This window comes from Herpailurus yagouaroundi, unplaced genomic scaffold, assembly GCF_014898765.1.
Source record: "Herpailurus yagouaroundi ecotype Mexico unplaced genomic scaffold, PumYag 160, whole genome shotgun sequence".
NCBI classification, from domain to species: Eukaryota; Metazoa; Chordata; class Mammalia; order Carnivora; family Felidae; genus Herpailurus; species Herpailurus yagouaroundi.
In genome coordinates this window covers 27,047,797-27,067,495 of record NW_024412401.1, presented here as the reverse complement: position 1 = coordinate 27,067,495, position 19,699 = coordinate 27,047,797, and the positions used below count along the sequence as shown (strand labels likewise).

Sequence of the window (19,699 nt, the reverse complement as noted above, 5' to 3'; positions counted from 1 at the left end):
GTATGGCAGACTTTAAATTCCTCCGTTTTCCTTTGACTCAGGAAAAAAATGTAATTTTTTGGTAAAGTCACTGAGTGAACTTAGAGTTCCAGGGCAACAGTTTTGTAAAATCTGTGATTTGCAAACTAGGAAAAGGAAGTCAGCAGATCGCAGTTTAGCAAACTCCCAAAATTCTCCAAGAAATTATTAAGGTGTATAATGATACCTTTTTTTCTTTTGAGATTCAGCGGGGGAAGAGCAGAGAGAGAGGGGGACAGAAGATCCAAAGTGGATTCTCACAGAACCTGCTGTGGGGCTCAAACTCATGAACCACGAAATCATGACCTGAGCCAAAGTCAGATGCTTACCTGAGACTCAGGTGCCCAATGATACCTTTTTATTAAGAAAAAAAAAAAGTCTCTTTTATTTAAAAAAAAAATGTTTTTTTTTAATGTGTACTTATTTTTGAGAGAGACAGAGACAGAATGTGAGTGGGTTAGGGTCAGAGAGAGAGGGAGACACAGAATCCGAAGCAGGCTCCAGGCTCTGAGCTGTCAGCACAGAGCCCGACGCGGGGCTCCAACTCACAAGCTGCTGTGAGATCATGACCTGAGCCGAAGTCGGATGCTCAACCAACTGAGCCACCCAGGCGCCCTCCCCAAAGAAGTCTCTTTTAAATAATGGATTGAGTAAATAATTGGTTTTACCTTTTAACCAACTGGAAACAGTAAAGAAGGAAGAGGAAATAGTGATCTTGGCAGAGAATGGATAGCACTCTCAAACAGTCCGAGAAGAGTTTTCAAGAAGACATTTGCAAATGTATGGGTTAAGGAAACCAACAGAAATAGTAGTGTCCCAGAGCAGGTGAAGTGAAGGAGTCATTACCACATCTAGGCTCAAGGGAAAAAATGGAGAGAGCCATTCCTAGAACTCAGGAGTAAGGGCTCAAAGGGGGTTTTCTAACAGGAGCTATAGCCTTTGGTGAGGGACATAGCCAACCAATGGTGACCTGGCTGGAAGATGGCCAGAGAATAAATACCTGACAGTAGTTTCCTCCCACCTTCTCATTTTCCACCACTGCCTTAGGTCAAGGGAGCGTGTCACTGTGGTCCACAGAGGACCTCCTCAGGGCACAAAGCCCAGTGGGAAAAGGTGGAGAGTGTTCTGGAAGGCCAAAAGAATGCACGGCACAGCCCCTGGTAGCAGACAAAGATGGGGATGGAATAGCTAGGGGAAAGTGCCTGCAGCCTGACCATCTGAGAATGTGTAGCTTCTGTACCAGAACACGGAGGTCCAGCCTGCAGGCAGACAGCTCATGCCTTGCCCTGGTCAGAAAGGAGAGAGTACAACCAGGTCCACTGGAACAACACTGGTCTTGGGAGCCAGACCATCTTAGCTCTGCCATTACTACAAGGAAGCAGCTTTATGTCTGGAAAAGTTACTTAACGTGTCTCAACCTCGGTCGAAGCCCTGTCTTCCCGGATTGTTATAAGGTTTTCTGCCTCTGAATCCAGGTGTCTCCTTGTGTTGTTATATGTGGGAAACAAATACATACTAAGCAGGAAGTTGGACATTGCCATGAAAGGAGTTCCATCTCAGGAATTCAGAGGCCTTGATTACATGGTCTAAGGAAAAGGAGAAGTAAATTTTGGAGCAGTCTAAAAGCAAATCATTGTACCTTTCGGTGTTTCTGAATACCAAGGAAAGTGCACCATAAGAAACTTGCCACCATTCCATCCTGAGCTCATCCTCAACTTGACTTTCACTACATCCCTGAAATTTCTCCATCCATGGCCTTCCCAATCCTGAACGTCATCTAATAAGGAAATCACTTAGGTTCTCTTAAGCTTGTTTCCTCACCTTAAGATTGAGCTGCGTAGCTTGTGCAGCTTAGAGAATGCTGTGCTTCTCAAGCTGATACATTTAGAGGGATCCTGACTTAACTAGCTGAAGAGATGGGTCCTGGAAGAAGGACAGGGAACTGACTGGCCTCCAGTCTGGGCTCTCTATCTCTGACCACTACCCCAGACCACCAAAACGTGCATCCCATGTAAGACTTTCTAATACTGTTCACGGAGAAAACAGAGTTTTCTCATGATAGATACATTCTTCCCTCTATTAATTTTGGGGGTGGGGGAAGAGGAAAGGGTTAGTCAACTAGAACACTGAAACCCAAAAAAATCGCATGGGTCACATCAAGAAGCTTCAATGCCGGGGTACCTGGGTGGCTCGGTCAGTTAAGCATCCCAACTCTTTTTTTTTATTATTATTTGTTTATGTTTATTTATTTATTTCTAGAGAGACAGAGAAAGTGAGAAGGCGAGAGGCAGAGAGAGGGGGAGAGAGAGATTCCCAAGCAGGCTCCACAGTGTCAGCGTGGAGCCCGATGTGGGGCTTGAACTCACGAACCGTGAGATCACGACCTGAGCTGAAACCAAGAGTCAGAGATGCTTAACCAACTGAGCCACCCAGACACGCCAAATGTCCCAACTCGATTCAGCTCAGGTCATGATCTCATGGTCACACACACATCAATCAGGCTCTGTGCTGACAGTGTAGAGCCTGCTTGGGATTCTCTCTCTCCATCTCTCTCTGCCCCTCCCCTGGTCTCTCTCTCTCTCTCTCTCTCTCTCTCTCTCTCTCTCTCTGTGTCTCTCTGTCTCTCTCTGTCTGTCTCTCTCTCTCTGTCAAAATAAATAAACATTAAAAAGAAGAAAAAGAAGCTTTAATACTGGTCAATTTTCTTTCCAGTTTATCTTTAAAAACCCAAAGGAAATAGTATGGGGGTGGGGGAGGGGTGAGTTTCCATGCAGTCTGTTCTGCTCTTGACAACTAGGTCACATCTCAACAGCCTCCTGCCCCTCTCATCCCTACCCCTTCCTTTTTCAATTTAAAATGTCACTGCTATTCAACCTGATGAAAGTTATGGTGAGGCAAGGAGAGTTAATGACTGTAGATTGCTTTAAATTGAAAACCCGTGTATGTCGGGAGCCACCTTGACAGCTGAGTGCTTCCCTTGGAATAGCCTAAGTAATTAAGTTTAATATTTAAGCCAAGCATAAGGTCAGATGGAACCTATCCAGGTAGTGCTTTCTGGAAACCTGAAGAAGCACAAAGCTCTACGTGTGTCTTTTTATGATGTGGAGTGGGATTGCACATGAAGAAAGGGAGGCCAGTCTCCGAAAGGCCTCACTTTCTTTTAGTCTGCTACCAGAACGGATTCATTCATCCATCCAGCCAGCCAGCCATTCATCAGCAAACATGTACTGAACTCCTGTGTGCCAGCCCTGCACGAGGTGCAGCTGATGCAGAGATGAATACAGAAGCCAGAGGCAGGGAGACAGATCTGCGAACAAACCCCCTACCCGACACCGTCACAGGGGCGGCAGCAGCAGGAGATATAAGAGAGAGAGGTAGCACAGGCAAGCCTGTGAATCGCTCATGGAAGAGGAAGAAGGAATCTGAGAAGGCTTCCTGGAGGAGGTAACCCTTGCAGCAGGAGGAACCTTCCAGTCTGAGCATGAGCAAGGCACTGAGGCCTGGGAAAGCAATGCAGTTTGGCCCCATCCTCCAGAGACACTGCACCCAATCATGCTGGATGGACACGACTTTATGCCCTTTTAGTGGTGCCCTCCTCAGGGATTCTGAAATCACAGATGGCCACCTTTTCCTTGTGTTCTGCCTCATAGCCCCCTGCTACCCCCAGGAGAGCAGGGGCATCTTTTAAAATCTCCATATGGAAGGCAGTCTGAAATAACTAAAAGACTTTCAGCTCCAAAAGTAGACATACTGAGGTTTGATGCCCTGCTCCGTCACTGTGTATCCATGCAAGCCATGCGACTTGTAAAACTTCAGATCCTTACCCCCAAACTGGGGATAGATAGTAGTAGAATCTACTTATAAGTAGTGAAATAATATTTAATGAGCTATTTTCAGAAGAATACTTAGCTTAATAAATGTTCGCTCCTCTTTCCCTAAGTATAGAGCTACGTGTGCCGAATAAAAAATATGTGGTAAATAACAAGCACATGCAAGAAATTACAGTTGGTGCACCCTCCCTTTTGGACCCATCTCCAAAAAAGCAGTGTCAGGAAGTATAAGCATCTTATAATTACAAGCATCTTACAATCCCAACATAAAGACTCTTATGTATTAGTTACATACGTTATAAAACTGAAGACTGTTTTACTGGAGGACTTGAGAAAGACATGATTCTGGAATTTTCTACCTTGTAAGTGCTGGATTAACCAGCTATTATATCATAGTATTCCTTTCTTCAAAACCAGCTTCTAGACTTGAGTGGGGAAACCTGAAGGTAGTTTATGCAGATCATTAAGATGCACTGAAATCAGATGTTTAAACCAACAGCAGGAACTCTTTTTCTTTAAATGTGGTCAGTGGTTTTTCAAAGTGCGGTTGCTGGGCGGACAGTCTGGAGACCTACCATTCTCCCGGGTTGTTTTCCTCTCACGCCACGTCTTCACAAAGGTAGGGCTGTTTCTCTGTTGCTCTCTGCTTACAATATATGACAAAAGTTTTGAATTTTACTACAAGGAAAAACCAATTCTAGCGAGTGCCCTCTTCACCCTTGCTAATGACCAAGTAAACAGAGCTCTTAGAATAAGGGTCTCCTCCTTTATATACCAGAGATGCTTGGGCATAAATTATAGCTGGGACCAAATACCGTTAACAGTTTTTGCTTTTCCCCTGGTTATGTTCCGTAGACTCATGAATATTTATGAATAGTTATTTACTATGCAACCAAAAGGTATGACTAGTGCTCAAACTGGTTAAGACTACTGTGAGAGAGTCTTCCTTCCACTTTTTAAGATTTCCACACACTGAAATCTATAGGCGAATCACATGAAATGAGACTCCTCCCTAATTATTCCCTGTGCTAATAAGTATTTGCTTCCATGCTCTAAAGATTCTGGCTTGGAAAAAAAACAGAAAGCTTGGAAATGTGTGAAGATTGCCATCTAGTGTTTATGATGTGAAGTGTCACCAACTATCAGAAAAGCCATCTTTTTTGTTCCTCACCTTTGTTCCCAAGTCTAACAATGTGACAAATGGCCTTCACATTTCCTCTGTCATATCCAACGCCTCTGAAGACACTGTATCCCCATACAGCTGTAGGAATTGGTGGGATTTCAGGACATGCTAGATGACAAGGCAGCATCACTGGGGAGCCCAGGCACTCATAAATGTGCCCCTCTTATCACACATTATAGATGGCTTCCTGCAACATCTTAGCACAGGACTAGTCAGCCAGAGAAGCCCATACAATCACATCTGGAGCCTCGCCTCTGCTCCCTCCTTTCATCCTTCTATCTAGTAAGACTTCAGGCCTGGTGATATGGGTTGAATTGTGTCCCCCAAAAAGACACGTTGAGGTCTTAAAGAACTAATCCCCTGGTACCTCAGAACAAGTCCTGGTTTGGAAATAGGGTCACTGCAGACACGGTTAGTTAAATTGAGATGTGGTCATACTGTAGAAGCATGGCTCCTTAATCCAGCATGACCCATGTCCTTATAAGAAGACAGTTCCTCTGTAGAGTTAGACACAGCGAGAACACCATGACCGTGAGGCAGAATTGGATTTATGCAGCTGCAAACCAAGGGATGCCAAAGATTGCCATTAAAATGGCAGATGCTCAGAATAAGCAAAGGAGGAGTCCTCTATGGCTCTCAGAGGGAACACAGTCCTGCTGACATCTTGACTTCAGACTTCTAATCTCCAGAACTCGGCGACCCTCAACTTCTGCTTAAGCCCCCGGCTTTGTCACTTTGCTGTGACAGCCGAGCAGACAAATACACGTCCCCTTTCATCTCCAGCGCCTCTTTCAGCCTAGCTGTTGAGCTGTTGAGCCGAGAGCCTAGCACAAGCTCTCGTTTTCCAGACAAGCACATGTAGTGGTCCTTGGTTGCTAGCTGCTCTCTCAGCTGTCGGTCTCTCCCCTGTTCAGCTCACCCTTCACGGTGCCATATTAATCTTTCTAAAACAAAATTCTGATTCAGTCATTCTTCTGTGCTTTCAGCTGCTCTTTCTGCGTCCTATAGAAACCAGATGTCTTGGCCAAACGTTCAGAACTCTTGTTGATCTGGTTCTGTCCATTTCACTTTGATATTTTATTCAAGTACTTCAGCCACACTGCACAGGTTGCTACTAACTCCACTCCTCCCTTTCCCACTCGTGTGGTTAGGGTACCTTTCCCCCTTGCCTTCATCAGAGTCAAACAATACTTCTTACAAAGAAAAGTCTTCCTCCATTTGTTCCCAGCAAGAATGCTAGGAATTTCCCAACAATTGCTCAATTCTCTGAATTCTTATAGTTCTTGTCTCTTATACCTCTGATGACATCTTTTCCATCTTGTGTTATAATTAAGTATAACTCTAATGCCTCAGTTCACTCAGCAGTCAGTAAGCTTTGAGTAGGGACCATCCCTGAATGCTCTCAATGCTCTACATGTTGAAGAAACGTGATTGGATACATGATGCCCTGTAAGGAATGATTGAATAAATGTTGCACTTTCTTCAGTGTCTAGGGAATAGTCAGACATTTCTTCACTTCATCTAATACCATGCTCTCCTTTGACCTCCCTGTTCTGGCCACAGTGGCCTTTTTTAAGGTCTCCTACTTGATATGCTCCCCCTGCCCCAGGGCCTTTGTACATGTAGTTCCTTCTTCCTGGAACACTCATCCCTGCCTAGAACATCCAGTTAATTTCTTCTAATCCTTGACATTTCAGCTCGACCATCACTTCCCCAATAAAGGTTTAGTTTATCTTTCTGACCAGATCAAATTCCCATTGTGTAAACTCCTGTGGCACCACAAATTCCTACTGTGTTACCTCTTACCTGCAACACTCACTGCAGGCACCCCTTTAACATTTCTGGTCATGGTAATTTGGTTAATGTCCATATTCCCTGCAAAACTATAAGCTCTGTGGGGACAGAGACAGTTGGAAAATTACCGGCTTTAGATCACTATTGTATGCCTGTCCTATAGTAGGTGTTCATTAAATATTCATGGAGAAAACAAATGATGACTATAGCTGCATTTACATTTGTGTAAATAATCTATTAAAATTTTCCAGGCAAACCTAATGCAGGCAATAATTATAGCACCTATAATTTTTGTACCTACTATATGCTAGACCTTGAGCCTAATTCTTTGTGTGCTCTATCTCATTTAATCCTGAAAATGACGCTATGAGTTAGCAATCATTGTCCTTGTTTCAGAGATGGGCAGTGATTCAAATAAGTAATTCTGCCCAAGATCACAGAGTGGTTAAATAACAAAACGGGGATTGAAAACCATTGCCCATATTAAACACCATGCCAGAATTAGAAAAGAAAATCAAACAATACCCTTGATCCTTTTGAATACACATGATAAACATAAAAGACCGACCAGATAGTGCTACATCCTTGCAGTCACATTATTTATTAAAGTGTAGATTTCTCTTTTTTTTTTTTTTTAATTTTTTTTTTCAACGTTTATTTATTTTTGGGACAGAGAGAGACAGAGCATGAACAGGGGAGGGGCAGAGAGGGGGGAGACACAGAATCGGAAACAGGCTCCAGGCTCTGAGCCATCAGCCCAGAGCCCGACGCGGGGCTCGAACTCACGGACCGTGAGATCGTGACCTGGCTGAAGTCGGACGCTTAACCGACTGCGCCACCCAGGCGCCCCAAAGTGTAGGTTTCTCAATAGCAAAGCTGTACATTTCTCCAGGGACTGTATCTTGTTTACCAACTAAAGACCCATTAGCTGGCACAGGGCCTGGCACACAGTAGGTGTTCGATATATACTTGAAAAAAGGTTTGCCACATCCTTGTGAAAAATAAACACATATAGCCGGGGCCAAACATCCGCTTTGGAGAAAGCAAATAAAGAAGGAAGAAAGGGAAAAGAAAGGAGCTAGGGTACAAAAGGTATTGAGCACCTACTGTGTTTTGGTGTGCTAATGTAGATGGCTTTATTATTGTAGATGTTCTCTCACCTAAACCTAAAATAACACCGTGACACCATTATATTATTCCTGCTTTTTGCAGATGAGAAATCTGGTGCTCAGAAAAGGTTTTAACCTCAGGGCTGAGTGGTTCCCCAGTCTGTAAGGATGGGCCAGTATGGTGATTGGCAACATCACAGATAGGTGAAGGCTTCCAGGTCAAGGTCAACAACCACCTGTGAAGCTCCCAGAATGGCTGTGTGATACTGCTCAGAAACCCATTCTCCTGACTAACTTGGAAGATGAAGGTTTAAGTGAGCCACAGGACTCCTCACTTCCATTTCTGTTGGTTTTATTTCCCAATGTCCGTTATTTTTGCACACAACCATCTCATAGTTCTTTACCCGAACGTTGGGGGGGGGGGGGGGCCCAAATGGCTTGCTGAAATGGAAGTGCCATCAGGCTCCTGATTTCTTCCAAAACAGTCAGTCAACCCTTTTAATTTATTTACTGCAATGAATGTCTGACAGTCCAGATCCCTCCACAGTAATAAACAGAAAAAGTAACAGTGAAAATGACTGAGGATAACAGCCAGAGAAAATTGAAACCATGGCACTGAGCCCCATAATAATGCCCGAGGACAGTGGCGCAGTGGGGAACTCAACGGCACATTGACTAAAACCTAAGATCAGCATGAGGTTACATCCTCTGCAAGGCAAGAGTAGGGCACTTCTTGGGTGCACACTGAATTATTTTAGTGAAGTGGTACCATCTTCCTGATACCGTCTGTTTGACCATTAGGTAACTCTTGTGACAATACTTCTCTTATGTAACATTTCTACATGCACTCCGTCATCTTCCTCTCAGAATAACCACATGCAATGGAGAAGGCAGTTACAATTACTATCACCGTTGTACAGTTTAGGACACGGAGGCTGGGACAGTAGTGGCTCCTCTAAGGGCTCACAGCTAATCAGGGCAGAACAAAGACTGGAACTTGGTCTATTGAATTCTTATGCTCTCTCCACGACCCCTCACTACTTCCTAATAAGACACATAGAGGAATACGCTTACTAAAAGTTTCCCACATGAATAACTCCTTTCCAAGTGATGCCCACCAGGGGAAAGTTGGCGAGGGCTCTGTAAGGGTGCTTGATGGGCCAGTGAGGTCGGTCGCTGTGTTCCTCTAGCCTGCAATAGGAGGTCTGCAGGCAGTCCTCAAGGAGTGTGCTGAACCAGAGGAGCCAAAGTTGCTGCTGATAAAGTGTGAGAGCAGTGAGTAGCATACTGTAAAAGGTGCACAAGGGTGCTCGTCAAATGACATCCATACACATGAGTGCCCAGGCCGCCACTGTTCTTTAAGACCTTATCTCTACCTGCAGGCTAAATAGTACTGAAATTAGTAATAATAATAATAATAATAATAATAATAATAACAACGATAATGTTTTATCATTTTGGGTAATATCAGCTTTAATCCTCATCCAGCTGTACAAAATGTATTATTAGCCCCATTTTACAGATGGGAAAACTGATGTTTTTCAAGGTGTAAGGATTTACTGCTACTAAGTGGGCAGTTTTCAGATCTGATGCTGGGTTGTTCTTAGATTTTTTTTTTCCACCCTATCATGTTTCTTTCAGATGTAGTTAATTCAATCAGTTGGGATAATAATTTAGTAAGTTAAATATTTTAGCCTACAGACCTTTTCTTTCTTTTCCTTAAGCTGTCTAGATCTGTGGTGAGGTATTCATCCCATGGCTTTGTTTGTGCCAGTTTAAGCATGCTTGCCTCTAAAGTGTTATTTTGGCTTTACTTAAAGCACAAAGGAGGTGCTAACATTTTTTAAGTGAATGTTTGCCCCCTTCAGTTTGATTTAGTGGCCTGGGGTTCCCCCTAGTCCCTTTGAATCAAATTTGCTCTGGAATCATGTTTATTTCTTATGCATTTGGGATAACTGATGTGCTCCTAAAGGAAAAAGGAATATGGGGGGGGGGGCAGCATGTGAGATTAATCTTTAACAGAAAGGACAAATCCAGTTTAAGCAAAGGGAGAAGAGACAGTGTAAGGGCCACTGTCACTCTCAAAACCTGCAAAAGGCTTCTCTGGGCACATTACAGCCATTCCCAAAGCAGGAGAGCCACCAGGCACCAGTTCAACAAAGATGAAGGCCAAGATGACGGATTCCAAGTAATAGAACGACCAAGGCTGTATTCTTGGGAACTGTGTCTTCTTGAAAAATGCCCTGAGTTCAGCATTGTGTGTACTCCTCAGGAATATGTTATTGCCTATAAGTGATCCATGTGAGAAATTATGTGTGATATCTGGGTGGTCTCTTACAAAGACCCTGAACCCCATGTCCTGAAACAGGTCAGTGACCACCATAGGAAGGATGTCAATTGTGGCTTCCCCTCCCCTGGAGAATTTAGGAAGTATGTATAACCACCAAGACTTTGATGTATCATCTCATTTAGACCTTACACGAGGCTTGCATAAAGAGCCCTTGACTGCCGCTCACTCAGTCATTTGATATGTATGTTTATTAAGTACATACTGCATGTCAGGCCCTGTGCTGGGGATACTGCCCCGTTGGAATTTACTTTCTAAGGAAAAGAGAGAAAGTGAGAAGATAAAATACTAGCAAGGGGGCTAGGGAGAAAACCACCAGTGGTGGAGGGAAGGAAGGAGGGCGTGGCATCCTCTCAGCCTTGCTGTGCTGGGCATCCATCCACCCCCCCCCCCCCCCGCCAAACCCCCACACCTATCCCCACCCCCGCTCCACCCTCCACTCTCTCCTACCCATCCTCCTGGCTTCTCCCCCTCCGCTCCGTGTTCCCTCCCCGCTCCCTCCCTGTTCCCTCTGGTCGTGGGTGTCCCGCGAGCCCTCCAAGCCAGCCTCGCCCTCCCACCGCGCAACTGTCCAGCCTGAACCCGCCCACGCCCACCGCCCCTGCGAACGGGTGCCTGCATCCACGATGGGAAATGAAGCTAGTTACCCGACGGAGATGTGTTCCCACTTCAACCACGATGAAATTAAAAGGCTGAGCAAGAGGTTTAAGAAGCTGGACTTGGACTGTTCGGGCTCTCTGAGCGTGGACGAGTTCTTGTCCCTGCCCGAGCTGCGGCAGAACCCGTTGGTGCAGCGAGTGATCGACGTCTTCGACACCGACGGCAATGGAGAGGTGGACTTTGAGGAGTTCGTCGTGGGGACCTCCCAGTTCAGCGTCAGGGGGGACGAGGAGCAGAAGTTGAGGTTTGCCTTCAGCATCTACGACATGGATAAAGACGGCTACATTTCCAACGGGGAGCTGTTCCAGGTGCTGAAGATGATGGTGGGGAACAACCTGCAAGACTGGCAGTTACAGCAGATCGTGGACAAAACCATCATCATCCTGGACAGGGATGGTGACGGGAGAATATCCTTCGAGGAATTCAGTGCGGTGGTCGGAAACCTGGAGGTCCACAAGAAGTTGGTGGTAATTGTGTGAGCCTTTTTTTAAGAGCACCACCCACCAACTCTCACTTAACCTGTCTCTTTCAAGATCAGCTCCAGGCAGCCCAGCACCTGTCTCTCTTGACTTATTTGGAAGTGTTTCTCTTTGTGAAGCCACATTGTCTAACGTGAACCTCATGACCAGCTCGGTGTTATTAATTCTTCTCTCAGTGCTTCAGGGTAACACCCCAGAGGAGCGTGGTGGGGAAAGAAAAACAAATGGCTTTTATAAACGTCTTTTGCTTTGCTTTGATCCAGAAACCAAACTATAAAGAGTCAAGAAGAAGTTGAAAACTTCAAAAATAAGAATATATACACTTCTTTGCCTCTACTTCTCATGCTTGTATATGGAGAAAACTGCACAATTTCAGTCAGGTGTTAGGTGAACTACTTTCATTTATCTGTGGTATCCAGGTATTTTTTGACAGATTGTTAACTTCCTATTGTGGCAACAGGAATAAATATATTTATCTTGGCTGAGCACCTTTTAAGCAGCTCTCTCTGGACAGGGAAAGCCCATCCTTCCCTTTCCCAGGCTGCAGCCCCCTTCCCATCTTCATCCAGAAATTCCTGAGCATGTCTGAAGGGCTCCTCCTGTCTCATTGTTCCAGCTCCTGCCCAGAGGCTGGTCTCAGGGCTCTTGCAAGAAATACTAAGCCTGGACTGAATGCCCAGCCCAACTATCCGCCTCAGTGGTGGTCAGTCTTTCAGGATGGGTGACCCGCCCCCAATATTAAGTTTGGTTAAGGTTGCTTCCAGACAGACAGGGCAGGGACCTTCTTAGAAAGCTCTCACCTCCAAAACTCACCACCACCCGCCAACCCCCAATTAAAGGGAAGGGGACAGATTCAGAGTCGTTCTTTCCACAAGGCAGAGTCAGTGAAGATCTCAGCTGCAGCAGGCTTCCCCTGGGATGCTGAAGTGGTGTTGCTCCTGGTACTCAAAAGATGAAGAGATGGGCAAACATATCTCGGCAGCAGGCAGGGGGAGTGCTGTCTGCACTGACTAAAACTTAGCTTTAAACATAAGACCTTGGGCCTGGCAGGGAAACTGAGAGAAGGGAGGACTTTTCATTCCTCACACCCTAATAAATCTGCAGCCAAAGGGTGTACCAGAGCCTGTTCACACTGGATCAGTGTGTATGCATCTCTTCCTACCCCTGTGTTCAGTGATGTCATGTCGATAGTTTGAAATTGGTTGTGGTGGAACTAGTATATCACAGAAAGGAGCAAAAGGTTTTTGTTTTGTTCTGTTGGAGAACCATCGTACCAGTAAATCTACCACTGCCTGTATCCCAGATGTTACCAGCTCTCCAAGGCCCCACTTACTGTCAGTTCTCAGAAAACAAGCTGTCCTTGGTCCCAGCATCTGCCACTTCCCACCAATCCTCTTCCTCAGAGTGGACACTCCCCCTGGTCTCAAAACACCAGGACAATGAGACATACTCTCCCTACACTGGACAAAACTCAGGTGACGTTGCTCAGGATGAGGAAGATCTATTTGAAAGATATTATTATTCCTATGTTTTGAAGAAGACAGTAGCTAGTCTTGAAAAAACAAAAGTAAGAAAAATCCACAATTTTAATTACTGTCAGGGCACCCATCTGCCAAAGGCTCCCCTACTTTTTATTTAGTAGATTATCTTGGAACCACAAAAGATAGGACTCTTTGTCCCCTTAATTCCTGTGTGGTCCTAATGTATTAATGATTAGTAAATGGTACCAACCCTGTAGTGTTATGAGCCATACCCCTATTGCAGGATAACATCATTCAAAGGTTCAGACACAACTGGGTTTGGATTCATTTACAACTGGGTTTTTATGACAGTCACTTATTAGCTGTGTGAGCATGAGCAAGTTTCTTAACCTCTCAGTGTCCTTTCTCCTAATTAAAACAAGGATCCCTCCTATGGTTATTTAGAGGATTCAAAAAGATAAAACATGGTTGTCTCAGTCAGTAGACCATACGATTCTTGATCTAGGTGTTGTGAGTAGGTGTAGAGCCTACTAAAAAAATAAAAATAAATAAAACATGTAAAGTGCCTAGAACACAATGGGTTCATTCTAATTCCCTTCCATTCCATTCATATATGTGTGTGTGTGTGTGTGTGTGTGTGTGTGTGTGTGTATACATTATATATATATATATATATTATATATATATACGTATATATATAATATATATATACATATGAAACAGGAGGCCTGTTGGTTCTTTTTGAACCCTTACTTAGTACTCAGCCACACCACTCTAAAATTAACTGAATATTTGTGTAATCCTAATCCAGAAAGGAAGCAATGTCATAGTCCTTCCCACCCTCTCATTTGCAGAAGGAACAAAGACTTCTTGACTGGAGAAAGTTAAAATGAAAGACCCTCATTCTGATAAAAAGATCAGGTCAGAGTTTGCCAGAAGCCCCGAAGGAGAGGAAGATGGACGGGTGGAGCACAGGGCATATTTAGGAGTGCAAAACTGTTCTGTATGATACTCTAATGATGAATATATGACATTGCCCATTTTGGAAAACTCCATAAAAGGCACGACACAAAGAGTGGGCCTAATGTAAATGACGCAATTTAGTTAACAATAAACCTATCAAGTTGGTCCATCACTTGAAAGAAATGCACCCCTTGAAGAAGTTACTAACTGAAGCTGTGTAGGCAAGAAGGGATATATGCAAACGTTTTATACTTTCTACACATTTCTGTAAACCTGTTCTTCAAATAGTCTTTTAAAATGTTTTTTAAAAAATGAAAGATTCTCATTCAAGCCCAACCTATTTGATTTTTGTGGAGGAATCTTTGCACGAGGAAAGCGAGCATGGTAGTGTTAGCCAAGAAGGCCTCTCGGAGACATTATTTATGTACTCTGCAATGTGCACATTAAAATACAGAAATTTTAAATTATGACCAAGGGTTTGAAACATGTTGGGTTACATGTTTAAATTTAACAAGAAGAGGAAAAATATTTCAGCTTTTGGACTGGCTAGAATTAACAAGCTAATTGCTCAATCAGTCAGGGCTTTATGGCAATGACCTTGAACTGAGAGCCTGTTCCTAGCTTCAGCAATTGGAAAGATCTGACTGTATAGGTGTTTGGTTGTATGGATATTTGGGAAGAAAGATCACATTCACTTCCAAGTTAGAATACTCTGATTTTTCTGTTAATTGTCAGTTGCCAACAAATCTAGTTCTGTACAGCTTCTTGGGGTGATAATGGTAGTTAACACTTACTGAACACCTGTCCCAGGTATTGTTACATTTGTTATATCATTTAGTCATAACAACACTGTGAAGTAGGTGCCATCATTCAGTTTAACAGATGATGCTGTAGAGAGATCTAGAATCTTCTCCAAGGTCTCCCAGCTGGTGAACGGCAAAGCAAGAACCTAAACCAGGCTTTCTGACCCCAAACACTGAGCTTTCTCCAGCTCACTGCATTGCCACCTATTTTTTATAGTTCTTGTATTTACCCACTTCAGATATATTTACCCACTTCAGATTATTTCTGATAGTCTTTTTTTGTTTTTGATTTTTTTTTTAACATTTATTTATCTTTGAGAGACAGACAGAGAGCAAGTGGGGGAGGGACAGAGAGAGGGAGAAACAGAATCTGAAGCAGGCTCCAGGCTCTGAGCTGTCAACACAGAGCCCGATGCAGGGCTCGAACCCACGAACAACAAGGTCATGACCTGAGCCGAAGTTGGACACTTAACCGACTGAGCCACCCAGGCGCCCCTCTGATAGTCTTATTAATGTAATCAAGCCTCAGTTTTCACCAAAGGTATGAACTGTCAAGAAGCAAGCAGCCCCCTCCACTTTCATTCTGCACATCGCGGGCAGTGGGTGGGGAGAGTTAGGCAAGGCAGTCCTTTTTCTTTTTTTTTTTTTTTTTTTTTAGAAAAGATTAAAAAAGTTTAATTTATTGTTTAATTTACATCCAAGTTAGCACATGGTGCAACAATGATTTCAGGAGTAGATTACTTAATGCCCCTTACCCATTTAGCCTATCCCCCCTCCCACAACCCCTCCAGCAACCCTCTTTATTCTCTATATTTAGGAGTCCTTTAGGTTTTATCCTCCTGTTTTTATATTATTTTTGTTTCCCTTCCCTTATGTTCATCTGTTTTCTCTCTTAAAGTCCTCATGTGAGTGGAGTCATATGATATTTGTCTTTCTCTGACTAATTTCGCTTAGCATAATACCCTCCAGTTACATCTATATAGTTGCAAATGGCAAGATTTCATCCTTTTTGATTGTCAAGTAATACTCGAGTGTGTGTGTGTGTGTGTGTGTGTGTGTGTGTGTGTGTGTATACACACATATATACCACATCTTTATCCGTTCATCTGCCGATGGACATTATGGGCTCTTTCCATACTCTGGCTATTGTCAGTAGCACTGCTATAAACATTGGGGTGCATGTGCCCCTTCAAAACAGCACACCTGTATCCCTTGGATATATACCTAGTAGTGCAATTGCTAGGTGTAGGGTAGTTCTATTTTTAATCTTTTGAGGAACCTCCATACTGTTCCAGAGTGGCTGCACCAGTTTGCATTCCCACCAGCAGTGCAAAAGAGATCCTCTTTCTCCCCATCCTCGCCAACATCTGTTGTTGCCTGAGTTGTTAATGTTTGCCATTCTGACAGCTGTGAGGTGGTATCTCATTGTGGTTTTGATTGTATTTCCCTGATGATGAGTGATGTGGAGCATTTTTTCATGTGTCAGCCATCTAGATGTCTTCTTTGGAGAAGTGTCTATTCATGTCTTTTGCCCATTTCTTCACTGGATTATTCATTTTTTGGGTGTTGAGTTTGAGAAGTTCTTTCTAGATTTTGGATACTAGCCCTTTATCTGACATGTCATTTAAGCAAGACAGTCTTAAGTTATCTTCTGCCTTCATCTCATTTTGAAAAATAAGTGACAGGATTTAGATTAAACTGATAATAGCAACCAATATACTCCGCAGCTGTACAGATCAGTAACAGTATGTTGTTAGGAATCCTATATTAATGAATTGTCTCTGCTCTCTACCATATGTTGTAATCCCAAACCACTAAACACCTCTTTTTTTAAAACACAGGAGAAAATACAGCCTTAGCACTGTTGGTTTATCCTCTTAAGTCTATCATGCTTTAGATACATTCTCAGGGAAAACGCTCAGGAAATTTTTGTGTTGTTTAGTTACAAATTCTATTCTTCACTTCTCTATGCTATTGATTCTCTCTGTTAGCATGTAGGAGGCCATTGGTACAGCTACTGTGTTTTGTCTACTTTGCATGCCTCAAAAAGGAAGAGGTTTGGGTGTTTTTAAGGACAAGGTGACATCATAAAAGTCAGGCCACTAGACTGAGAATCAGAACTGGACCCCTCTCCTTTCATATTTGCTACTGTAGCTATCCCAAAGGCTGGTGACTGTGTGAAGAGCAGCAAATCATGTGTCAGCTTTAAAGGCATTAGCTGATTCATAATGAAAAAACAGAACACTGAAGGGACACCAGCAGCCAGAAAGCTGCATACAACCTGACAGTTCAGAGGCTTTACATGATGTTTGTCCTCACAATTTTTTAATGTTTGTTTATTTATTTTGAGAGAGAGAGAGAGAGAGAGCTCACAGGCATGCGAGCAGGAGGGAGGCAGAGAAAGAGGGAAAGAGAGAATCCCAAACAGGCTCCACATTGTTAGCACAGAGGCTGACGTGGGGCTCGATCTCACGAGCCATGAGATCATGACCTGAGCCAAAATCAAGACTTGGACACTTAACTGACTGAGCCACCCATGCGTCCCCATCCTCACAATTTTTTTATTTTCCAATATTTTTAAAATCTGAAAATTTTAAATCAAAGCCCATATCATAAAGGAATGCATGCCACCCCAAGATGAGTGTGAGCTTTCATTGGCTAAGGCACCTCTGAAGCAAGGAGCTGAAATGCAAAGTCTCAACAAAGAGAAAATAACGTGTTCCACTCTTTAGTACAAAAGCTCAGGATGGATTAAAGTGCTCGTTATTTTTCAGAAATACAGCAACTGCTCATAAAACATTTATCCCAACTGATACTCTTGTAACAACAGAAACAATAGAAGAATTTATAATAGTCAAAATAAATGTACCATATAAAATTTCAAACGTCTGTATAATAAAATCTCACAAAACAAAGCTAACGGTAAAACTTAAAAATTAGAGAAACATAAATAACATGTTTGGAAAGAGGTTAATAGCTTTTTCCAGTAAAAAGCCTCACCTTGTCTGAAATCTATAATTGGCAAAGGATACAAATATAGTATTCATACAAAAGGAGATAGGAAAAACAAACATCAAAAAATAGTTAGCCTCACTAAATAAATACAAATCAGAACATTTAAAACAGGAAAAAATGATTAATTATGAAACAGGCTTGGGGTGCCTGGGTGGCTCAGTCGGTTGAGCATCCAATTTCGGCTCAGCTCTTGATCTCACAGTCTGTGGGTTCGAGCCCCACATCAGGCTCTATGCTGACAGCTAGAGCCTGGAGCCTGCTTCGGATTCTGTCTCCCTTTTCTGCCCCTCCCCCACTCACACTCTGTCTCTCTCTCACTCTCAAAAATCAATAAACTTAAAAAAAAAAAGAAAGAAACAGGCTTGGCAAGAATGTGAGCAATCTGTGCATTGTGGCAGCTCTGGGAATGATTTTCTTCACATTTTGTGAGAGCTGTTTCACACACTACAAGGTATCAGAATGGTTATACTCTCTAACCTGTTAATATCACCCATTGCAATATGTATGTCAGAGAAGCAAAAACAATTTTTAAATGTTATACACAAATTATTTTTTGTTGCAGCAGTATTTATCGTGTATGTATAATGAATAATATTAAAGAAAATCAAACACTTGACAGTTTGAGATTAGTTAAGTCAATTATGATAAATAATAGGTGATAATATAGAGTCATTAAAATTAATAAAACGACTAAACTCACATTTTTTAAAAATTGTATTGTTTTTTAAAAAGGATGATTGTTATGGTTACATAACTCTGGAAAATACATATGTGTATGGTTCATATGCAGTTCAGAAGAGAAAATGAAGAATTGAAAGAAAGTATTTGTAGGGTCGTCTGGCTGGCTCAGTTGGTAGAGCATGAGACTCTTGACCTTGGGTTTGTGAGTTTGAGCCCTGTGAGAAGGAAGGGAGATGATTCATTTTCAGAAAAAGCAAACAAAAGCTGTGCTGTCTAATAGTAGGTTTACAACCTATTGGAAATATATATATATATGAAGCTCTCCCTCCCCCGTAATGGAGTCCCAAACCCTTGAGCCCTTCACTTCCTGGTTCTTCTTCCTGTCTCTGCTTCACCAGGCTTATTTTCATGGCCTTTGCAATAAGCATGAACCAAAGAACAAAGGGGAGAGGGACCAAAAGTCTCTGCATCACCTCAGGGAATGTACATTTGTTACAATCAGACTACTTTTTGCCTTAGTAGTCATAGGACATAGGTGATGTCTGCATAAGGCTATAACCTCTGTAGTACTCAGCCAATGAGGAGCCAGGGGAGGGACTTGCAAGCTAGGAGATAGATTGTCTGCTGTAACTGCCCCAAGTGTGCCTGCCCATCAGACACACTCTTGCAAGAACGTTGATTAAAGCCTCACTTCACTGTGCTCCTAGTATCCGTGTCCCTCCTTTGATTGGGTCAGTGGCTTATTTCTCACAAGCCCCATGTTGGGCGTAGAGATTACTGAAAAATTTAAAAAATTTTTGTATTTATTTTTGGGAGAGTGCAAGAGGCAGAGGGATAGAGAGAGGGGGACAGAGGGTCCAAAGCAGTGCACTTCACTGACAGGCTGATAGCAGTGAGCCTGATGTGGGGCTTGAACTCACTAACTGAGAGATCGTGACCTGACTGGAAGTCAGACACTCAACCAACTGGGCCACCCAGGTGCCCCTAAAATATTTTTTTAACAAGAAAGTATTTGTATAGGAAAAGGATTATGGTTAGTCATCTCTAAGTTTTAGAAATATTTTTGAGTTGTTTTAATAATAAATTTAGATTTTCAAAAGACTGCACAATGGAGCTAATGTGGCAAATTGAGCACCAGGTCCAAAGCTGAAAAATGGTTGTCAAAGCCTAGAAGGAACAGGGGCTTGGGAAATCTAAGCAACAGAGAGAGAATTTCTTCAGCAGCATGGGCAGTGCCATGGTGACAGAGCCATTAAGCAGATTCCAGGTTAAAGAAGACAGAGGTAGGGGCTCCTGGGTGGCTCAGTCAGTTAAGCAGCCCAGTTGGGCTCAGGTC

General features: G+C 43.1%; 2 protein-coding genes across 3 annotated transcripts in view; both read left to right on the top strand.

Annotated features, from left to right (window-relative positions):
- The window catches only part of GRIN3A (glutamate ionotropic receptor NMDA type subunit 3A), a 167,449-nt gene that overhangs the window by 128,444 nt on the left and 19,306 nt on the right, over positions 1-19,699 (top strand). The window contains exon 7 of one of the 2 annotated variants that reach the window (XM_040481857.1): positions 787-932. The exons of the other annotated variant lie outside the window; for it this stretch is intronic. Coding sequence (XP_040337791.1) covers positions 787-852 — 66 coding nt within the window. The 3' untranslated portion in view covers positions 853-932. Of the gene's footprint in view, positions 1-786; positions 933-19,699 lie in introns of those variants that run through there. 2 annotated transcript variants of the gene reach the window in all.
- On the top strand, positions 10,797-11,908 carry PPP3R2 (protein phosphatase 3 regulatory subunit B, beta). Its single transcript, XM_040481858.1, has 2 exons — positions 10,797-11,481; positions 11,513-11,908. Exon 1 carries the CDS (start codon positions 10,908-10,910, stop codon positions 11,418-11,420), a length of 513 nt encoding a protein of 170 aa, XP_040337792.1. The 5' UTR covers positions 10,797-10,907; the 3' UTR covers positions 11,421-11,481; positions 11,513-11,908.

Coding starts and splice junctions, on each gene's coding strand:
- PPP3R2 (XM_040481858.1), top strand. CDS start 10,908: ATGGGAAATGAAGCTAGTTACCCGACGGAGATGTGTTCCCACTTCAAC.